Source organism: Rhinatrema bivittatum, chromosome 6 (genome assembly GCF_901001135.1).
Source record: "Rhinatrema bivittatum chromosome 6, aRhiBiv1.1, whole genome shotgun sequence".
NCBI lineage: Eukaryota > Metazoa > Chordata > Amphibia > Gymnophiona > Rhinatrematidae > Rhinatrema > Rhinatrema bivittatum.
Genome location: NC_042620.1, coordinates 144,029,049 through 144,047,871, shown reverse-complemented (window position 1 = coordinate 144,047,871; position 18,823 = coordinate 144,029,049). Strand labels below are relative to the sequence as shown.

The 18,823-nt window shown below is 41.9% G+C and overlaps 1 protein-coding gene across 1 annotated transcript in view; it reads right to left on the bottom strand.

Annotated features, from left to right (window-relative positions):
* Window positions 1-448: 448 nt before the first annotated feature.
* The window catches only part of FTCDNL1 (formiminotransferase cyclodeaminase N-terminal like), a 29,665-nt gene continuing 11,290 nt past the window's right edge, over window positions 449-18,823 (bottom strand). Inside the window, 5 exon segments of the mRNA XM_029607910.1 lie at window positions 449-507; window positions 510-812; window positions 815-883; window positions 10,253-10,385; window positions 13,609-13,781. Of these exon segments, the coding sequence (XP_029463770.1) occupies window positions 449-507; window positions 510-812; window positions 815-883; window positions 10,253-10,385; window positions 13,609-13,781 (737 nt within the window).

The window sequence follows — 18,823 nt, the reverse complement described above, 5'->3', positions numbered from 1 at the left end:
CATTAAAAACATTCGATAGCATGCATTACGCTGTCCCGCCAAACCCCTCCCCTTTGAATAAATTTCAAAAATTTGCATTCGCAATGCAATAAAAAATACATGCCTTATGGCATTTTCGTGGGTGTTAGGTCCCTAATGCCTATGATAATGGCCTAATGCACTTTGATGATTGACCCTGTTAACTAGCTGCTCCATGGCTAATTGGCCCCTTAATGTCTTCTTTAAAATCCTTTAGCCGTGATGTCTTACAAGAGTTTTTTCCCTCCTGAAATTTGCAGTGGCCCAATCTTTGGTGAACTTACCAAGGATAGAGGTTCAGTTGTTCACACAAGTAATTTCTGAAACAGTTTCAAACTCATGCCAGAACAATCAGGGATTTCTGTTTGTTAATTTTAAAAAGTTCAATGTTAAATTGGTTGTGAGTGATGGAACAAACCATGTCAAAGCTTCATTTGAAACGAACCCTTCTCATCTTCCAGAACTCTCCAGTTCCAGGTAATATTGCTATTCATCCTTTCTCTTATATTCCTGTGGTGTAAATCTAACTAGTGTAGTCATAGCTCTGGTGATACTATGTTTACTGGTCAGATTCTGAATTTAAGCCTCTATAGATAGATAAGATACATACAAAAATATATCCCCTATAATACAATAGGAAACATATTCTGAGCTATTCAGTATGCTAACTGTTCCCTATTTATCTTCAAAGTTCTCCACATTGCAATGAATTTCAATTTTTCCATAGTAGGGAAAAGCCATGGTTTGAACACCTATCAAGTTACCAATACTGTTACTTCAGACAGAATTTGTTCTTTTCCTGTTGCTAGGTTTTGAGTGTTTAAAGTCCCATTACAGTTCATCACATAGTGACTGGCTCTGATACCTATAGCAGAAAAATTGATTATTCAACCGGTAGTTGCTAAGTCTGGTCTAATATAACAGCTTTTCCCTCCAATTTCTTATTATTCATTTTCACTTAAATAAATTTCATTGACATCCAAAAATTCATTCATTTGTTTTCACAATATCATTCACAATAGATCGTACAGCTCTCCTTCATCTTAATATCTTGGTTCCCAATTCTTCTCCTCATGAGCCACCAACAGGTCTGGTTTCCAGGATAACCAAAGTATGCAAATTATATTTAGTTTGTTATCTAAATAGTCTCAGAATATTCATTGTGGATATCCTGAAATCCAAACCTGCTGGTGGTCTACCAGGACCACAGTTGGGACTATTGTCTTAAAATGAATCATATAAGATCTACAAGTCAGCGCCAGAAAAAAGCAGGATAAATGTTTGAGACTTTATCATGGCTCTCTATATTTGCCCTGTTTTTCCCATTATTGGCCCCCATTTACAGGCCTTCATAGCAGCTTCCCTACCTCACCTATAAAAACACTGTTACAGACTATTGCTTGATCCAGTGCTACAGCTGTTCATAGAGTACCCACTAGGGGGCTATGCACGAGTGAGGCCTCTTCCACCCTCCAGCTTAACAATTGAGAGAGCCACTCTCCATGACTCTTCTAACCCAGGTCAGCCTAAGATTCGCTGAACTTAGATTGCTCCCAAAGCTCTGGTTTTCCACATGGCTAGGCAAACCACAGCAACATTAGAGTTTTTCATACTAAGTATTATCACTACACTCGAATTTCAGAGCATTTATAATGAACACAATTTTGGATGAATTAGCTTCTGCTGCAATATGGGGAATGCCCCAACCTGATGTTTAACATCCAATTTTGTTAATTCTTAAAAATCAGCTTTTATCCTATACAAACTGCAGCCTGTGACTCAGAACCAGCAGAAAAGCCTCTCACTTAACTGGTAGTGATGTAAACGCTTTGTGCCAGGTCGGTTAAACAGAAAAACACATAAATGCACTTAATTAACATCTGATGTGTACTTTTCAAACACAAATGCAATATTTGTGTTCAGGCTCTGGCAGTAATGACAGGGAAGTATGCTATTAATGTCTCTTGTGGTAGGACCATGTCTACAGCAACAAAAATAAAAATGGATTCAGACAAAACAGTGGTGAAGAAGCCCACCAGAAAATATAAAGCAATGATCAAAGATGAAAAACATGTATTTTTTCTCTCAGAAAATCACCTATAACGCATGATTGTTTACAAAATTGATCTTAACTCTGTCATTCCCTGAAAAATCAAAGGGAATAAATTATTTTCAAAATTCACCACACATTTTAGTTAACAAGAGATTAAATAATTTTACTGATGCATCTAGTTTATTGTTTTATCTAGCACTTAAGTTCAATAAGTCAATGGTGAGAAAGGCCTAAATGGTAGCGTAATTAAGTGCACTGATTCGAGATCTAACAGATGTGACCTTCCAAGGTGGAAAGCCACACCATCCAGGGTGGTATATGTTTGGTCATGAACCTGGAAATGTCTACATCACACCTCTACCCTTAATCGCATCTTGGATAAACAGATCCAATAATCACTACAAAGAATAGGGGCTGTTGGAGACAGAACAAATATGGCAGATTTCCTTCCATAAGCGGGGGGGACTCATTTTGAATGTCCCAGAATGTCCCATGGCTCTCAACTAGCAATCAGACGAAGTAACAGCCTGACTAGAAAGGAATGCAAATAAGGCTTTGAAAGCTTCTACATGTTCATTGCTTTCTACAGGAGGAAGAGAAATGCTAAACAGGAAATATAATGACATGTTGATGGCACACTACTTATGTGCACCCCAAATTATTATTAATCCACTATCTGAAGATTTTCCTTAAAAGGTAATGTAGACAAAATGCACAGATTAAAAAGATAGTTTGGATGGTTATTTTAATAATTATTTTCATTGAATTTTTCAGTGCTTAACATATTCTCCACAGAAAATACAATAATAAGAAAAGACGCACAATCTTAATATAAAGAAAAATGCTAGAAATAAAGGCCCATTAGTTGAAAGGGATACAAGAGTACATAAATCAAAATCCTGAAACTAAAGTTAAAAGACTAAAAATAGCTTGTGCAAACTGACTAGGTGAAAAGCTGGATCAGAAAAAAAAACAAAGGATAAATCAGCCCAAATTCTTTTTATTTCATTTACAACTTACTGTTGAAAGACAGTGATAAGATTTATTTATTTATTTATTTATTTATTTATTTATTTATTGTTTTTGTTATACCGAGTTTCATGATAGGCATCACATCAACCCGGTTTACAAATAACAAGGAGTGTAAAGCATAACGTAACGTAAAAAACAATATTTTCAATAAGAACCTTGAACTTTAAATACAGTGAATCAGAAAAAGGGAGAGGGAAAGTTACAAAAAACAAGGAAAATAAACTTGGGATGGAAGGGGAGAAATTGAACAGCACAATATTTACATTTCAGCCTATTGATACATTAGAATAGCAAGTGAAAAAATAAGACTATGAAACGGTACATAGGTAATCAAATGAATAAATATGACACAGTTGTGAATGGTAATAGTATGATAAATATTCAGCAGGAATTAGTGAGAGAGGGTTTGAGGTTGGTTGATTCATGTTTACATTCCATTATTGCATACGAGTTAGTGCTAGTGAGAGGAGGTTTTATTCAAGGCTTGGAAATGCTTTTTTGAAAAGCCAAGTTTTTAGTCTTTTCCTAAATGTTAAAGAGCATGGCTCTTGTCTCAAATCAGGTGGGATCGAGTTCCAGAGAGCTGGACCTGCTGATGAGAAGGCTCTGAGACTCAAGGATTTATGTTGGTAGGTTTTGGCCTTTGGAATTTGGAGTGACTCTTTGTAGTGTTCCCTGATAGGCCTGGCGGAGGTGAATTTTTTAAGTGGTATTTGTAGGTCGAGTTGCGTGTGTTGGTTGATAGTTTTGTAAATGATGTTAATGGTTTTGTACATGATTCTATAGTGGATCGGAAGCCAATGGAGGTTTTTGAGAATAGGTGAAATGTGGTCAATTTTCCTGGAATTTGTAAGGACTCTGGCTGCAGAGTTCTGAACCATTTGTAAAGGTTTGGTGTAAGAAGCTGGGAGGCCTAATAGTAATGAGTGGCAATAATCTAGTTTGGAAAAGATTATTGCTTGCAAGATTGTTCTGAAGTCCTGAGTGTGAAACAGCGGTTTTATTCTTTTCAGGATATGTAATTTGTAGAAGCAATCTTTGGTGGTTTGGTTAATGAATGTTTTGAGGTTGAGACGATTGTCTAGGATGGCTCCTAAGTCTCTTACGTGGGTTGTTTGAAGGAGTGTGGGTGGTTTAGGAAGTGTGTTATTGTTTTCCGGTGATATGAGCAGGAATTCTGTTTTCGAAGCATTGAGTACAAGGTTTAGACTGTTGAGGAGAAGTTTAATTTCTAATAGGGAACTGTCCCAGTATTCCATTGTTTTTGAGATTGATTCTTTTATAGGGATTACGATCTGTACGTCGTCTGCAAAAAGGAAATGTTTCAGGCTTAATTTTGTAAGTAGTTGGCAGAGTGGTAGCAGGTAGACATTGAAAAGGGTGGGTGAAAGTGATGATCCTTGCGGCACTCCTCTATTAGAAGGGTGGTATTGGGATTCTTTATTATGAATTTTGACTCTGTATCCTCTGTTTTCTAGAAATGTTTTGAACCAGTTTAGTGTGGCACCTGTTAAACCAATGTTTGCCAGCTGTTTTAGAAGAAGGGCGTGGTTGACGGTGTCAAAGGCCACCGAGAAGTCAAGGAGGATTAGTAAATATGCTTGGCCTTTATCAATACCAGAGAGTAGGTAGTCCATGAGTGAAATTAGTAGCGTTTCGGTGCTTGCGGCTTTGCGAAAACCATATTGGTTTGGAGACAGAATACTGTGGTCCTCTAGGTAGTTGGATAGTTGGGTATTTACCAGTTTTTCCATGATTTTAGCTATAAATGGTAGGTTGGAAATAGGGCGGAAGTTGTTGGGATCACATGCATTTAGATTTGGTTTTTTTAGCAGTGGCTTGATTGAGGCAGTTTTTAGGTCATCTGGGTAGATGCCATGTGATAAGGAGCAGTTTATAATATCTGCTAGGGTTTTTGCTATTGTGTCCGGGATAAGAAGAAGCATTTTGGTAGGGATTTGATCAAATGGGTGTGATGACGGTTTCATTCTTTTTAATACATTTTGTATCTCTGTGATTGTGATGGGTTCAAAGGCATTAAGCTGGATGTCTTTATTTTGGGGAAGATATGTGTTATCTGGAGACGTAGTGTTTGGAATCAGCTGATTAAGGAGATCCGATATTTTTTTGTTAAAATGAAGAGCCAATTCGTCTGCTTTAGTCTGGGCTTGTTCGGGTGGTATATCTGGAGTGATAGGTTTAGTGAGGCTGGAAACGAAGGCGAATAGAGCTTTTGAGTCAAAGCTGAGATGATGAACCTTTCGGGCATAGTAGTCTCTTTTGATTTTCAACATGGTACTTTTGTAAAGATTTAGAATCATTGTCCCTGGTTTCACTGTATGAGATTTGAGAGGAATGTCTGGAGGCTGCAAATCTCAGGACAAAGCCAGACAGTAGCCAAAAAAATATTCCACATACAAAATGCAAAAATTGTTTGGAAGAAACCTATGGCTATAGAAAGTCTACACCCCCTTCCAAAATGGTCACTTTTTGTTGCCTTATAGCCTAAAAGTAAAATGCATTAAAATATGTTTGTTTGATGTATCTACATATACTTCCCCACAACTGCCAAGTAAAAAATATATTCCAAAACTCCTTAGGAAATGAAGTAGAAATCAAAACATGTAATAACATGGTTGGATATGTGTCCAGCCCCCTTGGATTTTTGTAGCAATCCTAAATACTTAAAGCTCTGGTGTAATCAATTGCCTTCAAAAGCACACACCAAGTTAATTGGCCCCCATTTATGTTAAATTGTACTGATCCACATGATGACAGAATAAATTCAGCAGTTCCTGTTAGTTCTCTGCTAGGTAGTGCATTTCAAAGCCAAGATTCTACCATTAGCATCAAGGAGCTATCCAAAGAACTCTAGGGAAAAGCTGTGGAAACATAGATTTTTAGGGATGGATATAAAAGAATTGCAAAGTCCTTGAATATCCCTTGGAGCACAGCAAGACAATAATTAAGAAGAGTAAGGTGCATGGCGCCATCAAGACTGCCTAGATTAGGCCGTCCTTCAAAACTGGATAACCAAGCAAGGAGACTGATCAGAGCAGCAACTAAGAGGTCAATGGCAACTTTGAAAAAGCTCCAGGCTTCGTTGGCCAAGACTGGTCAAAGTGTGGAAGTGATAACAATATCCCAAGCACTCAACAAATCTGGTCTGTAAGGTGGGATGGCAAGAGGGAAGCCATTACTCAAAAAAGCCCATCTTGAATCTTTTTCAAACTATGCAAAGGAATACTCAAAGGACACTGTAGCCATGTGGCAAAAGGTTTTGTGATCTGATTAAACTAAAATTGAACTTGAATGCAAAACGTTATGTTTGGCAGAAACCCAACTCAGCACATCATCCAGGGAACACCATTCCTGCTGGCAGCACCATGCTATGGGGATGTTTCCCATCAGCAGGGAATGGGGCGTGAGTCAGAACACAAGGGGCAATGTATGGAGAAAGCATGGAAAAGTCCTTGAGGAAAACCTGCTGCCCTCTGCAAAAAAGCCGAAACTGGAATGGAAATTCTCCTTTCAGTAGGACAATGATCTGAAGCACACAGCCAAAGCTACAGTGGGGTGACTAAGGAACAAAAAGATAAATGTCCTAGAGTGGTTCTGATCTCAATCCATGCAAACATCTGTGGCATTTGAAGATTGCTGTCCATCACTGCTCCCCAAGGAACTGGACAGAGGTCTAACGGACTTGTAAAGAAGAATGGTCTAATACTGACAAATTTAGGTGTGCAATGCTGGTGGAGACCAAGCCCACAGACTGTAATTGCTGCATAAGTTGTTTCCCTCAAATATTGACTCAGTGGGTTGGAGACTTATCCAAGGGGGTATCAGCTTATTCCATTGTGGGATTTCAGTTTTGTTTTTTTGATATGTCCCCCAGTAATACATTTTTGCTCTGAAAGGTGTAGAGTGAGGTATGTTAATGAGTGGTAAAAAAAACTCCTCATTTAAATGCTTACACAATGACACAACAAAATGTGAAAAATGTTCTAGGGGGTGTAGACTTTTGGTAGTCACTGTACCTTTACTTAAGGAAATGGCAGTGGATCAATCTACTGCTTGAAATGTGGGAATCTATTTACCCAATTCTTTTTTAAATTTAAAATCCAAGGAATATACAATGTTTAGCAATCTGAAGTTCAGAAGTCTAGGCTGGCCCGGGGCTCTGTAGCAGCGCTCTGCACTCCCTTACAGATGGTCCCCAGATCAGGCCTTCAAGCAGGGGCAGAGTTCACAGTCCCTGAATGGGAGGGAGTCACCGGCAACACCTAGTGGCTGGATTTAGAGCCACTGATAAAGGGCTCCCGGGACCATTCCTGCAATGACCAAACTGGGGGGAGTGTGGGTCTATTAAAAGAGGTTGCAAATGAAGCTGCATGCTGCCAGAATCCCAAGGCTGGCTCTGACGGAGCTGGAAGAAAAAGCAGAAAGAAAGAAATGAATTAGTAGGCAAAAAAAAGAAATCTATAAGTCCTCTAGTCTAGAATAAATTAATGAATGCTTATTGTGGTGTTGACTGAAGTATAAGAAATGGCATCTTATACTTGATTAATTGGAAAGACTATAATGTTTTTGGGGGATTTCTTTTTTGACCTGGCAGTTTCCTCCTTCTTCTCTATGCTTCCAGGTCCATCAGAACTGTCCTCTGCTGAGACTATGGCACTATGACCCTTCATTTGCAACAACCCAAGATTTTTTTTCCTGATTTTTAATGCTCTTCCCTCCCGTTTAGCCCAGGTAGTGTAACAATATTCCTCGGTGAAGAGCCACAGTCTGCAGCATCTTCTGGAATCCAGTAAGCATGCACTCTGCATTTTTTGCACTGTTGTGACTGCTTAAACTCCTCCTCCATCTTCCTGCCTTGCAAGGCTGAAAACGCTGCCTCCACAGCATCCCCATCCCTGTCTGCCCTAAGGAGCAGAAGCTGAGCAGGATTCAAACCCAAATCCCCTACCTAGTAGTGCACACCACTACCACTGAGCCAGCAGGTCAGCCCAAAAAAAGTGAAGTCTTGCAGCATTAAGAAATGCAGACCCTCCCAAGTGTCCAACTGGGCATCAGTGTCTTCCTTGATAGAAGCTATTTAAAGAAACATCATGCCAGGGCCAGCCTTGTGGCTTAGGACAAAGCACTGTTGCACACTGTTTCTGTCGAGGCCAGCAGGTGACATGGTATGCTCAGGCCCAGGGAAGGAAAGAAGACAGCTGCCCCCACCTCCAGAAAAGGGACAACAGAGCAGCAGGTCTGAGGCACAGCCTTCTTTGCTTTGTTCTGTCTGCTCCAGGCTCACCAACTCCCTTCATGTCCCCGAATGACAGGAAGAGAGAGGAAGGATTACAGAGCAGAGTGGCTTTTCTTTGCTGCCTGCTGTGTGCTCTGGCCTTACCCCTCGCCTCCAATTCCCTGCACAGGACAGGAGGGTAGGGACTAGAATAGGGAGCAGAGCAGTTTGTCTTTGCTCTGTCACTTCCAGCTTCATCCCTGCCCTCCTGTTCTCTACATCATCATCATCATCATCCTTATTTATCAACTGCCTTACCATGATTACATCCAAGGCACCTTACAACAAAAATAGAATGGTTTCCAAAGAAACCCATACAGTAATAAAACATGTCACTAAAGCACCCTCTCTCACTGGGAGTGGAGGAGCTGGAGCTTGAAGCAGAAGGCTGAGTAAGATGCAACACAGCTGGGAGGCAGCAAGTCATCAGCTGGCCTGCTTCCCTCCACATTTTTGCTGCCTATTGACAAATCCAGGACTGCATACAGCTGAATGTTATAAAGTACGCGGCTGGATCCAAACCCCTCCCCCTCCAAGGATGCCTCCGCTCCATCCAGGTAAACTTACGCACGAATATGACATATGCATGCGTTTACCCACATATCAAGCAGGCAATTTTATAAAAAGGTCTCTTCTGCCTTTTATGTGCAGGAGTCCCTTTGAAAAGTACCCCTACTCCTTGGCTGCTGGGTGGAATCCTCACGTGCTCAGTCTGTAGCATCAGCTTATCCCCCATTCTACTGAAAGGGAAGCATAGGCCATCATCGTGGCTCCTGCTTCTGGGCAACTGTCCAGCCGGTTTACTGGCAAACTACTTTCACTAATCAACGCCCTGACAGGAAGGCACTAACATCTGAGTGAGTGCCAGGGTTACCCTTGTAAAAGAAATGAAAGATTGTCTTTAATTTATAACACACACAAAAAAAAAATCCTGTAAGCTGCATTAAGACATAAATCATGGCTCTTTTAGAAGTTTATGCATGTAAGCCAAACAAATAGGCAAACCTTACCAATCTATTAGATTTTTTTGAGGGTGTAAATAAACATGCAGATAGAGGTGAGCCAGCTGATATAGTGTCTTCGATTTTCAGAAGGCATTTGATAAAGTCCCTTATGAGAGAGGCTCCTCAGAAAATGAGGATGGGATAGGAGGCAGTGTCCTATTGTGGATTGGTAACTGGGCAAAAGACAAGAAACAGAAGGAAGGAAAAATGTCAGTTTTCCAAATGGAGAAAGGTTATTTGTGGAGTGCCCCAGGGGTCTGTACTGGGACTTGTGCTATTTAGCAAATTCATAAATGATCTGGAAAAGGAAACAGCGAGTGAGGTGACCAAATCTGCAGATGACAATTGTTTCAAATCATTAAAACAGCAGCGGATTGTGAAGAACTGCAGAAGGACCTTGTAAGATTCGGAGACGGAACATCTAAATGGCAGGTGCAATTTAATGTGGACAAGTGCAAAGTAATGCACACAGGAAAAAATAATGCCAACTACTGGATTCCACGTTAGAAATCACCAGCCAGGAAAAGGACCTCAGAGTCCTTGTGTGCAATACCTTGAAATCTTCGGCTCAGTGTGCAGCGGAGGTCAAAAAGGCAAATAGAATGTCAGTAATTATTTGGAAAGGAACAGAGAACAAAACAGAGACTGTCATAATGCCTTTGTATAGAGAGTTAGATACGTTCCTGAAGGAAAAGTCCCTAAACAGTTATTAGCCAGATAGACTTGAGAAAGGCAGTGCTTATGCAAGGGAGTGAAATAGATCAACTATTTGGGATCTGCCAGGTACTTGTGACCCAGACTGGTCACTGTCAAAGACAAGATACTGGGTTTGATGGATCTCGGTCCTACCCAGCATGGCACTTCTTATGTTCTTCATCAATGGACTGATTTGGATTTTATACATGAGGGGATCCTGCTGGTTGCTGCTGAGACCTGTAACAACTGACATCAGCCCCGAGTTTGTTCCTAATGGAGCAGGGGACTGGGAGGAAAAATATACTCCAGGGCTTTTAGGGATAGGACTTTCACTCACAAGAAACAAACATTCTTCAGACAGGAGGTGGGCTTCCAACAAAAAGAAATGTTTACTTGAGGCCAATATTCAAAAAGCTGAGTTGCAAAATTTAGATCCCTATATTAGAATCCTAACTTCAGCGCTAATTAGTAGGGGTGTGCATTCGTTTTCGACGTATTGTGAATCTGCAACGTATATGCCATATTCGTTGTATCCGTGGGGGTTCCGAAATGTATGGCGAACCCCCACGAATACAACGGATCACCAACGAATAGGCCCCCCACCCTCCTGACCCCCCCCCCCCCCCACAAGACTTGCCAAAAGTACCTGGTGGTCCAGCAGGGTTCCTGGAGCAATTTCCTGCACTCGGGCTGTCGGCTGCCGGTATTCAAAATGGCACCTATAGCCCCTGTGACATAGTAAGGGCAAAGGCTATCGGCGCCATTTTGAATACTGGTAGCCGACGACCCGCGTGCAGAAGATCGCTCCGGGACCCCCGCTGGACCACCAGGGACTTTTGGCAAGTCTTGGGGGGGGGGGGGCCAGGAGGGTGGGGGGTTGTAGATAAATAACTTTAAAGGGTTGGGATGGGGTTTTTTGGGGGGGACAAATGTATTTTTGACATATGAACGGATCGGGGGCCCCCTTGAGAATGGATGCAATGGATTTGGGCCCCTACGAAGCTGAATCCCGAATGGGATGAATCCGTCCCTGCTGCACATCCCTACTAATTAGAGAGGAGGAGTAGCCTAGTCGTTAGCGCAGTGGGCTATAAACCAGGAGACCAGGGTTCTAGTCCCATTGTTGCTCCTTCTGACCTTGGGCAAGTCACTTTATCCTCCATTGCCTCAAGTACAGCCTCAGATTGTAAGCCCTCTGGGGATAGGGAAACACCTACAGTACCTGACTGTAATCCACTTTGAAGCACTGAAAAAAAGCAGAATATATATTTTCAGTCAAACTTAGAAACCTACGTTTTCAGCTGAAAATTCACATAAATTTAGGAGTCTGAAAGATTAAATTAAAAAAAAAAATTTAGGAGTCTAAAACTTAGGTTCCTAAATTTAAGTCTGCTATTCATTTGCCTTTATTTAGGTACCTACATTAGGTGCCTAGTTCTGTAAATCAGTGCTAAGCTTCTAACTTTCCTTCCCAGCCCTAACTCTGCCTCTGCTGTCATTCAGTTTTAGGGTCCTAAATATCCTAAATTTAAGCATTTAGCCCTAGTACATTTTCAAAAGGGCCACTTTAGGAGCCTAAACCCAAAAGTTAGGACCCTAAAAACTTTGAAAATTGGCCTCTTAAAATTTAACTTCTTCAGTGGAAATGATTTAGTATAATCACACTTCTTAGGAGATGAATCCTTGTTCTCAAACTGTAAGTTCACAAGCACATTTTTAAGGATCCTCCTAGGTTTTCCATTGCTTCGAGATTTCTACTGGCCCTGTTGCCCAATGATCTAATATGTTCTAACCTCTTTACCTAACATTTGCCATACTGGGTCAGACCAAAGGTCATCAAGCCCAGTATCCTGTTTCCAATATTGGCCAAGCCAGGTTACAAGTACCTGACAGCATCCCAAGGGGTAGATAGATTCCAAGCTGCTTATCACAAGAATAAGCAGTGGATTTCTGCAACTCCACCTTAATAATGGTTTATGGACTTTTCCTCTAGGAACTTGTCCAAACCTTTATTAAATGCAGCTACACTAATAGCTTTCACCACATCCTCTGGCAACGAATTCCAGAGCTTAGTTATATGTTGAGTAAAAAAATATTTTCTCTTGTGAGTTTTAAATGTATTACCTATTAACTTCATTGTGTGTCCCCTGGTCTTTGAACTTTTTGAAAGAGTAAACAACTGATTAACGTTTACTTGTTCCATTCCACTCATTATTTTAGAGACCTCTATCATATCTCCCCTCAGCTGTCTCTTCTCCTCTGTCCTAACCTCTTTAACCTTTCTTCATAGGGGAATTGTTCCATCCCCTTTATTATTTTGGTTAACTTTCTCGGTACCTTTTCTAATTCTGCTATATCTTTTTTGACATGTGGTGACCAGAACTGTACATATTATTCAGGATCAGGTCGCACCATGGAGTGATACAGAGGCATTATGATATTCTCTGTTTTATTCTCCATTCCTTTCCTAATAATCGCTAGCATTCTATTTGCTTTCTTCGCTGCTGCTGCACACTGAGCAGAAGATTTCAATGTATTTTCAATGATGACACACAGATCCTTTTCCTGAGTGGTGACTCCTAACGTGGAACCTTGCATTATGTAGCTATAATTTGGGTTACTCTTCCCTAAGTGCATCACTTTGCATTTGTCTACATTAAATTTCATTTACGTTTTGTATACCCAATCTCCCAGTTTTGCAATATCTTCTTGCAATTTCTCAGAGAGCAGGCAAATGTCAGCAGCATCAGGTCCAAGCCGAGTGTCAAACCAGAAGTCCAGAGCGGGACACAGGAGGAGAGGGACACTGAAGGATAACAGGAATGGAGCAGGAACACAGGAGCACGAAGACTGGAACACAGCAGCAGGAGCTAGAATGCAGGAACATGGAAGGCAACTAGTACTACTAGAAAGGGTAGGTGACCTATTGCCAAGGCACCGGAGAGAGGTCTAGAGCAGCCTTAACTAGAGCCAGGTGGATGATGGTATCATAGGTCGTCTTCCTCCGGTTCCAACACTGGCCCTTTATGAAGACCTGAGATGGACACATACATGCCTAGGGAGGTGCAGAAGCCAGGTGGCGTTGGGTTGTGACTGGAGACTATGGCATGCACCACCAGCCGCACGGAGGCTGGACCCGGATCAAAGTCCATGTTGGTGGCAGGCTAAAGACAGGAGCCCTGCCCCGGCGTCAGGTGGCCTCAGGAGCCGGGTGAAGAAGGAGGTGAGTGTGATGACTGGCGGCGGAATGTCACCAGCCAGTGCGCGTAACACATACAGTGTATTGCATTATACATGCATTTAGTTTACTCCAGTATACCCTGTTATCCATCATAATTGCATACACATACGCATGCATAAGCATATTTCAGTATACAGTTCATTTGGTGCAGTGTTTGGATCTGGGAGGTTCATTGAACAAGGCTCTTATTGAGCAGTTTGCGAAGACCACGATTCCCAAACTGGGAGTTTCAAAAGTCTGAAGTAAGCTTTGTTTCAACCTGTTAAACCATATCTTCCCCGACATCAGGTTTCATTTTCAGCAGATTGAATTCTCTAAAGTTCTTGAACCAGCCCAAGTTTTTTCGTATCTGCACAAGGTTTTGCTTTTCTGGCTGATCAGCGTGTCCAAAGAGAAACACACTGCACCCAGGAACACAAACAGATAAACTTTCAGCAATGCCTGCAAGGAAAAATAGTCTAAAAAGCCTTCACTTAACAAAGAAAAAAAAATCATAATTTCTAGTATTATGCACAGAAATAAAGGTCACCAAAAAGTTACAAAGCGATACCTTTTTATTAGACTGCCTTAATCCATTTTTTGATTAGCTTCAGGAGTTTCACTCCCTTCATCAGGTCAAAACAAAATGAGCAGGAGAAGGCAAAGGGTATCGTTTCCTGTGCATGCAAGTGACTCACAGATGAGAGTATAATGGTGGAATGAAGGGGACAGTGGTAAAGTGGCGATGCAGGTAATATGTTAGCACAATGATAACAAGGTGACAGAGAGACAGCAGAATTATGTCTGGTAGTGAATTAGAAAGCTTATGTCTCTGTTAAATCCCTTTTACTGTAAGCCTCCTCAGGCATCTCCTTTAGAGAGTGGGATAAAAGTGTTCGTAAATAAATACTTTTGAACGTCTAACATTACCACTGGATGACTCACACCCCTGTCTCTGTCATTCCAGGTTCATGGATCTGATTCTGACTCAGCAGAGATATAAAGGTTTTCAGGAAACAGGTGAAGACTTCTCTTTTTTTATGAAGCTTGTTGTGATTCTGGTGGCATTTGAATATTAGGGCAAGGTGGGTTTTTTCCTTGTGACAGAAATATTTATATTACAATTATTATTATGTTTTCATTCCTTACTATTTTTTGTATGTTGTAACCCCCTGGTTCGTTATAAGCAGGCTATAAATGTTTTTAAATAAATAAATAAGCAAAGGGCAATGGAAACCATTGCCTGTTCCTTTTGAAAGGTGCTCATCCATCTCTTACAAATGCCTGACTTATGTACATTCAGGTAACATTTTTTTGTCTTGCCCAGCTCATTCTTTATTTTGACCTGATAAAATGAGTGTAACTCTCAAACGCTTGTCACGAAACGGATTAAGACAGACAGGCCCTACATATAAACTGCCTAAGAACATAAGAACTTGCCATGCTGGGTCAGACCAAGGGTCCATCAAGCCCAGCATCCTGTTTCCCACAGAGGCCAAACCAGGCCACAAGAACCTGGCAATTACCCAAACACTAAGAGGATCCCATGCCACTGATGCAATTAATAGCAGTGGCTTTTCTGTTGCGCTTCCCGGCCGCGTGGGTGCCGCATCCGGGCCTGCTCACCTGGCGCAGCCCTCAACTAGCTCCTGTCTCATCGCTGCTGCCAGCTCCCACCATCCCCGCCGCTCACCACGGCCCTCTCCGGATTCCTCCACCCCGCAGGGCCTTGCAGCAGAGCTCCCGGCGGGGCTCCGACATTACATAGAAGCCCAATATAAAGCGAGGTCCTGCCCCCACGACCCCGACTTGGCAATCAGGTCGACACCTCAGTGTATTAGTTTGCCTGTTCCTCATATCTGATCCTTGTTCCAGCATCTCCTGTGTCCTGTGTCCTTCCTGTGTCCTCACTCTGGTACTGACCTCTGCCTGCCTGACCACTCTCTTCATCTGCTGCCTGGAACTGACCACTACCTGCCTGACCATTCTCTTTGTCTGCTGCCTAGAACTGACCCTCGCTTGCCTTGACTATGCTCGGATTGACATTGGTATTGACCCCTGCTTTGGCTGACCACTTCTAAATGGATACTCTGGCTTTCACCCTTGCGCTTCACTCGGACACTCTCTTCTTGCCTACCATGACTACCAGACCAACCTGCTTGGATTCAACCCGCAGCCTTCACCCGACTAGACCCGCAGGTGCTGCCTGCCTTGCCCAGAGAATCTTCCTGAACTGTTACCTCCCTGAGGTCTCCGGAGCTTCCAGTTCGGGTCTGGTCCATCCTTTCAGCATCAGCCACGTACCCTTGCTCGTGGTGGGCACACCCCTCCATTACCTCTCCGGGAGACCATCTGAGGCCCACCTAAGTCTAGGTGGTCTGGGTACCAAAGGGCTCAACCTGCAGAAACCAGGACTGTTATTGGCAAAGCTCCAGCTAGCCTCTGTCTCCTTGTGTGCTCCGCCTCTGGTGGCAGGCGCTCTCTAGGTCCGACCAGAGGACTGTACCAATCCTGCACCAGGCCAAGGGTCCACCTCCAGCGCAACATATTCCCTAAGTAAACTTGATTAATAGCAGTTAATGGACTTCTCCTCCAAGAACTTATCCAAACCTTTTTTGAACCCAGCTACACTAACTGCACTAACCACATCCTCTGGCAACAAATTCCAGAGCTTAATTGTGTGTTGAATGAAAAAGAATTTTCTCCAATTAGTCTTAAATGTGCTACTTGCTAACTTCATTAAATGCCCCCTAGTCCTTCTATTATCTGAAAGCATAAATAACCGATTCACATCTACTTGTTCAAGACCTCTCATGATCTTACAGACCTCTATCATATCCCCCCTCAGCCGTCTCTTCTCCAGCCTTTCCTCATAGGGGAGCTGTTCCATCCCCTTTATAATTTTGGTTGCCCTTCTCTGTATCTTTGCAACTATATCTTTTTTGCGATACGGCGACCAGAATTGTACACAGTATTCAAGGTGCGGTCTCACCATCATCTCACCGTGCCAAAATGACATCTTTCAAAAACTGGAAAGCAGATGCAAATGAAGACAATAGGAAAGAGCATAAGCAATGGAAAGTTAGATGTTAAGCTTTAATAAGGCAGGCCAAAAGAGAATTTGAAAAGAAGCTTGACAGAGAGGCAAAATTCCCAAGTATATTCGAAGCAAGATGCCTGTGAGAGAGTCGGTTGAAGCGCTAGATGACTGAAGAGTAAAAGGGGCACTTAGGGAAGGCAAGGCCATAACCAAAAAAGCTAAATTAATTCTTTGCTTCATCCTTTACTGAGGAGGGTATCAAGGAGATGCCTACCCTGGACTTATTCTCACATTCTTATAGGGTGATGATTCCGAGCAACTGAAGCAAATCATGGAGAACTAGGAAGATGTAAAAGAGCAAATTGAGAAACTAAAGAGTAATAAATCACCGGGACCAGATGGTATACAAAGAGGCAACATGGAAGACTTTGAAAGTACTAGCAGACCTTTGCAAAGGCAAAGTCTTTTGTAGGGCTGCAGGAAGGATGTAATCAGAAGGCGCCATGGGGCTTTTCCCACTGCGGTTCCTTTAAATTCACAACATAGGCTTGCACACGCGCCTAAGAGAACATTGGGGCAGGAGCTGGAGTCGGCGTCATTCAGGCCATGAAGATCAGGCAGTGTTGGTGGTGGCCCAGCTGCAGGAAGCATGGATGTGGCGGTGTCTGGCCGCGCTGAAGCAGACCGGCAGAGAGGTGACTCAGGACTGCATGGGAGAGGTAGCAGGGCTCGTCGGCATCGGCCGTGACTGGGTAGGTGAGTAAGACACTATGGGCCTGTCCCACGAGTGGAATCACAACAGATCCCATGCTACTAATGTTGGAAATAAGCAGCGGCTATTCCCTAAATCAACATGATTAATAGCAGTTTATAGACTTCTCCTCTAAGAACTTATCTAAACTTTTTTTAAACTCAGCTACACTAACTGCCTTAACCACATCTTCTGGCAATGAATTCCAAAGCTTAATTGTGCAGTAAGTGAAAAATTATTTTCTCTGATTTGTTTTAAATGTGCTACTTGCTAGCTTCATGGCATGCCTCCTAGGCCTACAATTAGCTGAAAAAGTAAATAACCAAATCACATTTACCCATTCAAGTCCTTTCAGGATTTTATAGATCTCTATCATATCCCCTCTCAGCCATCTCTTCTCCAAGCTGAATAGCCCCAACCTCTTAGAGGAGCCATTCCATGCTCTTTATCTTTTTGGTCGCCCTTTTCTGTACCTTCTTCAGTGCAACTATATCCTTTTTTAGATGCAGTAACCAGAATTGCACAAGGTGTTCGAGATGCGGTCTTACCATGGAGCGATAGAGAGGCATTATGACATTCTCTGTTTTATTTACCATTTCCTTCCTAATAATTCCTAACATTCTGTTCACTTTTTTGACCATCGTGGCACACTGAGCCAACAATTTCAATGTATTATCCGGAGCTATGACACCTAGATCCTGCGTAGTAACTCCTAATATGGAACCTAACATCATGTAACTACAGCATGGGTTATTTTTCCCTATATGTATATATATATATGTATATGTTTTATATATATATATATATATATATATATATATATATTTCCCTATATGTATATATATGTCCCTTCAAGACACTAATGATGATCCACAAGGACATCATGGGCATCGCCCACCTTCATCTAAACACGCAACTCCGCCCCCACACATCACAAAGACCCATCAGATACAATTACAAAGGATCTCTATATGCCCCCCCAGTCAAATCCCTATTAAGAAAATGAGCACTCTCCACAGCAGGGCCCACCCTCTGGAACTCACTACCTCCAGAACTCCGACTAGAAACATGCCATCAAACCTTTAAGAAAAACTTAAAAACATGGCTCTTCTGGCAAGCCTTCCCGGAACTGAAGCAACACTCAGACACTGGTCAACAGGCAATTTAGAACATCACATACCTCGTGAACTAATCTCTCCTCATACGGACTGTCACCAAAGACACCACTGTTGATGCTCTAGTACGTCAACTAGTGTCATGCTCTGATCATTTCACCCAACTTTGTACTATTAACTGATACACTCAATTAGTGCATTATCTTGTAGACAATTATACTTGCGACATTTATAATCCGTTTTGTCATATTATTAATATCTACCTAATAGTCACGTTCTCATGTTCTTATGTTCAGAAACTTTGTTTGACATGCTCAGAAACTTGTTTGAGTTGCTTTAACTTGTTATTGATATTTATCTAATAGCCACGTTCTTATGTTCAGAAACTGTATTTTATATTTACGTTCTCATGTTCTATGTAACGCCTTATCAGCGACTGTTTTGTTTTATGGAAACCGACCTGATTCGATATGTCTATCGAGAATGTCGGTATATAAAAATTCTAAATAAATAAATAAATAAATAAATAAATGTATCACCTTACACTTGTTTGTTGGGGAGCGCTAGGAGAGCGATCCCACTCCTGGGAGATGTGTGT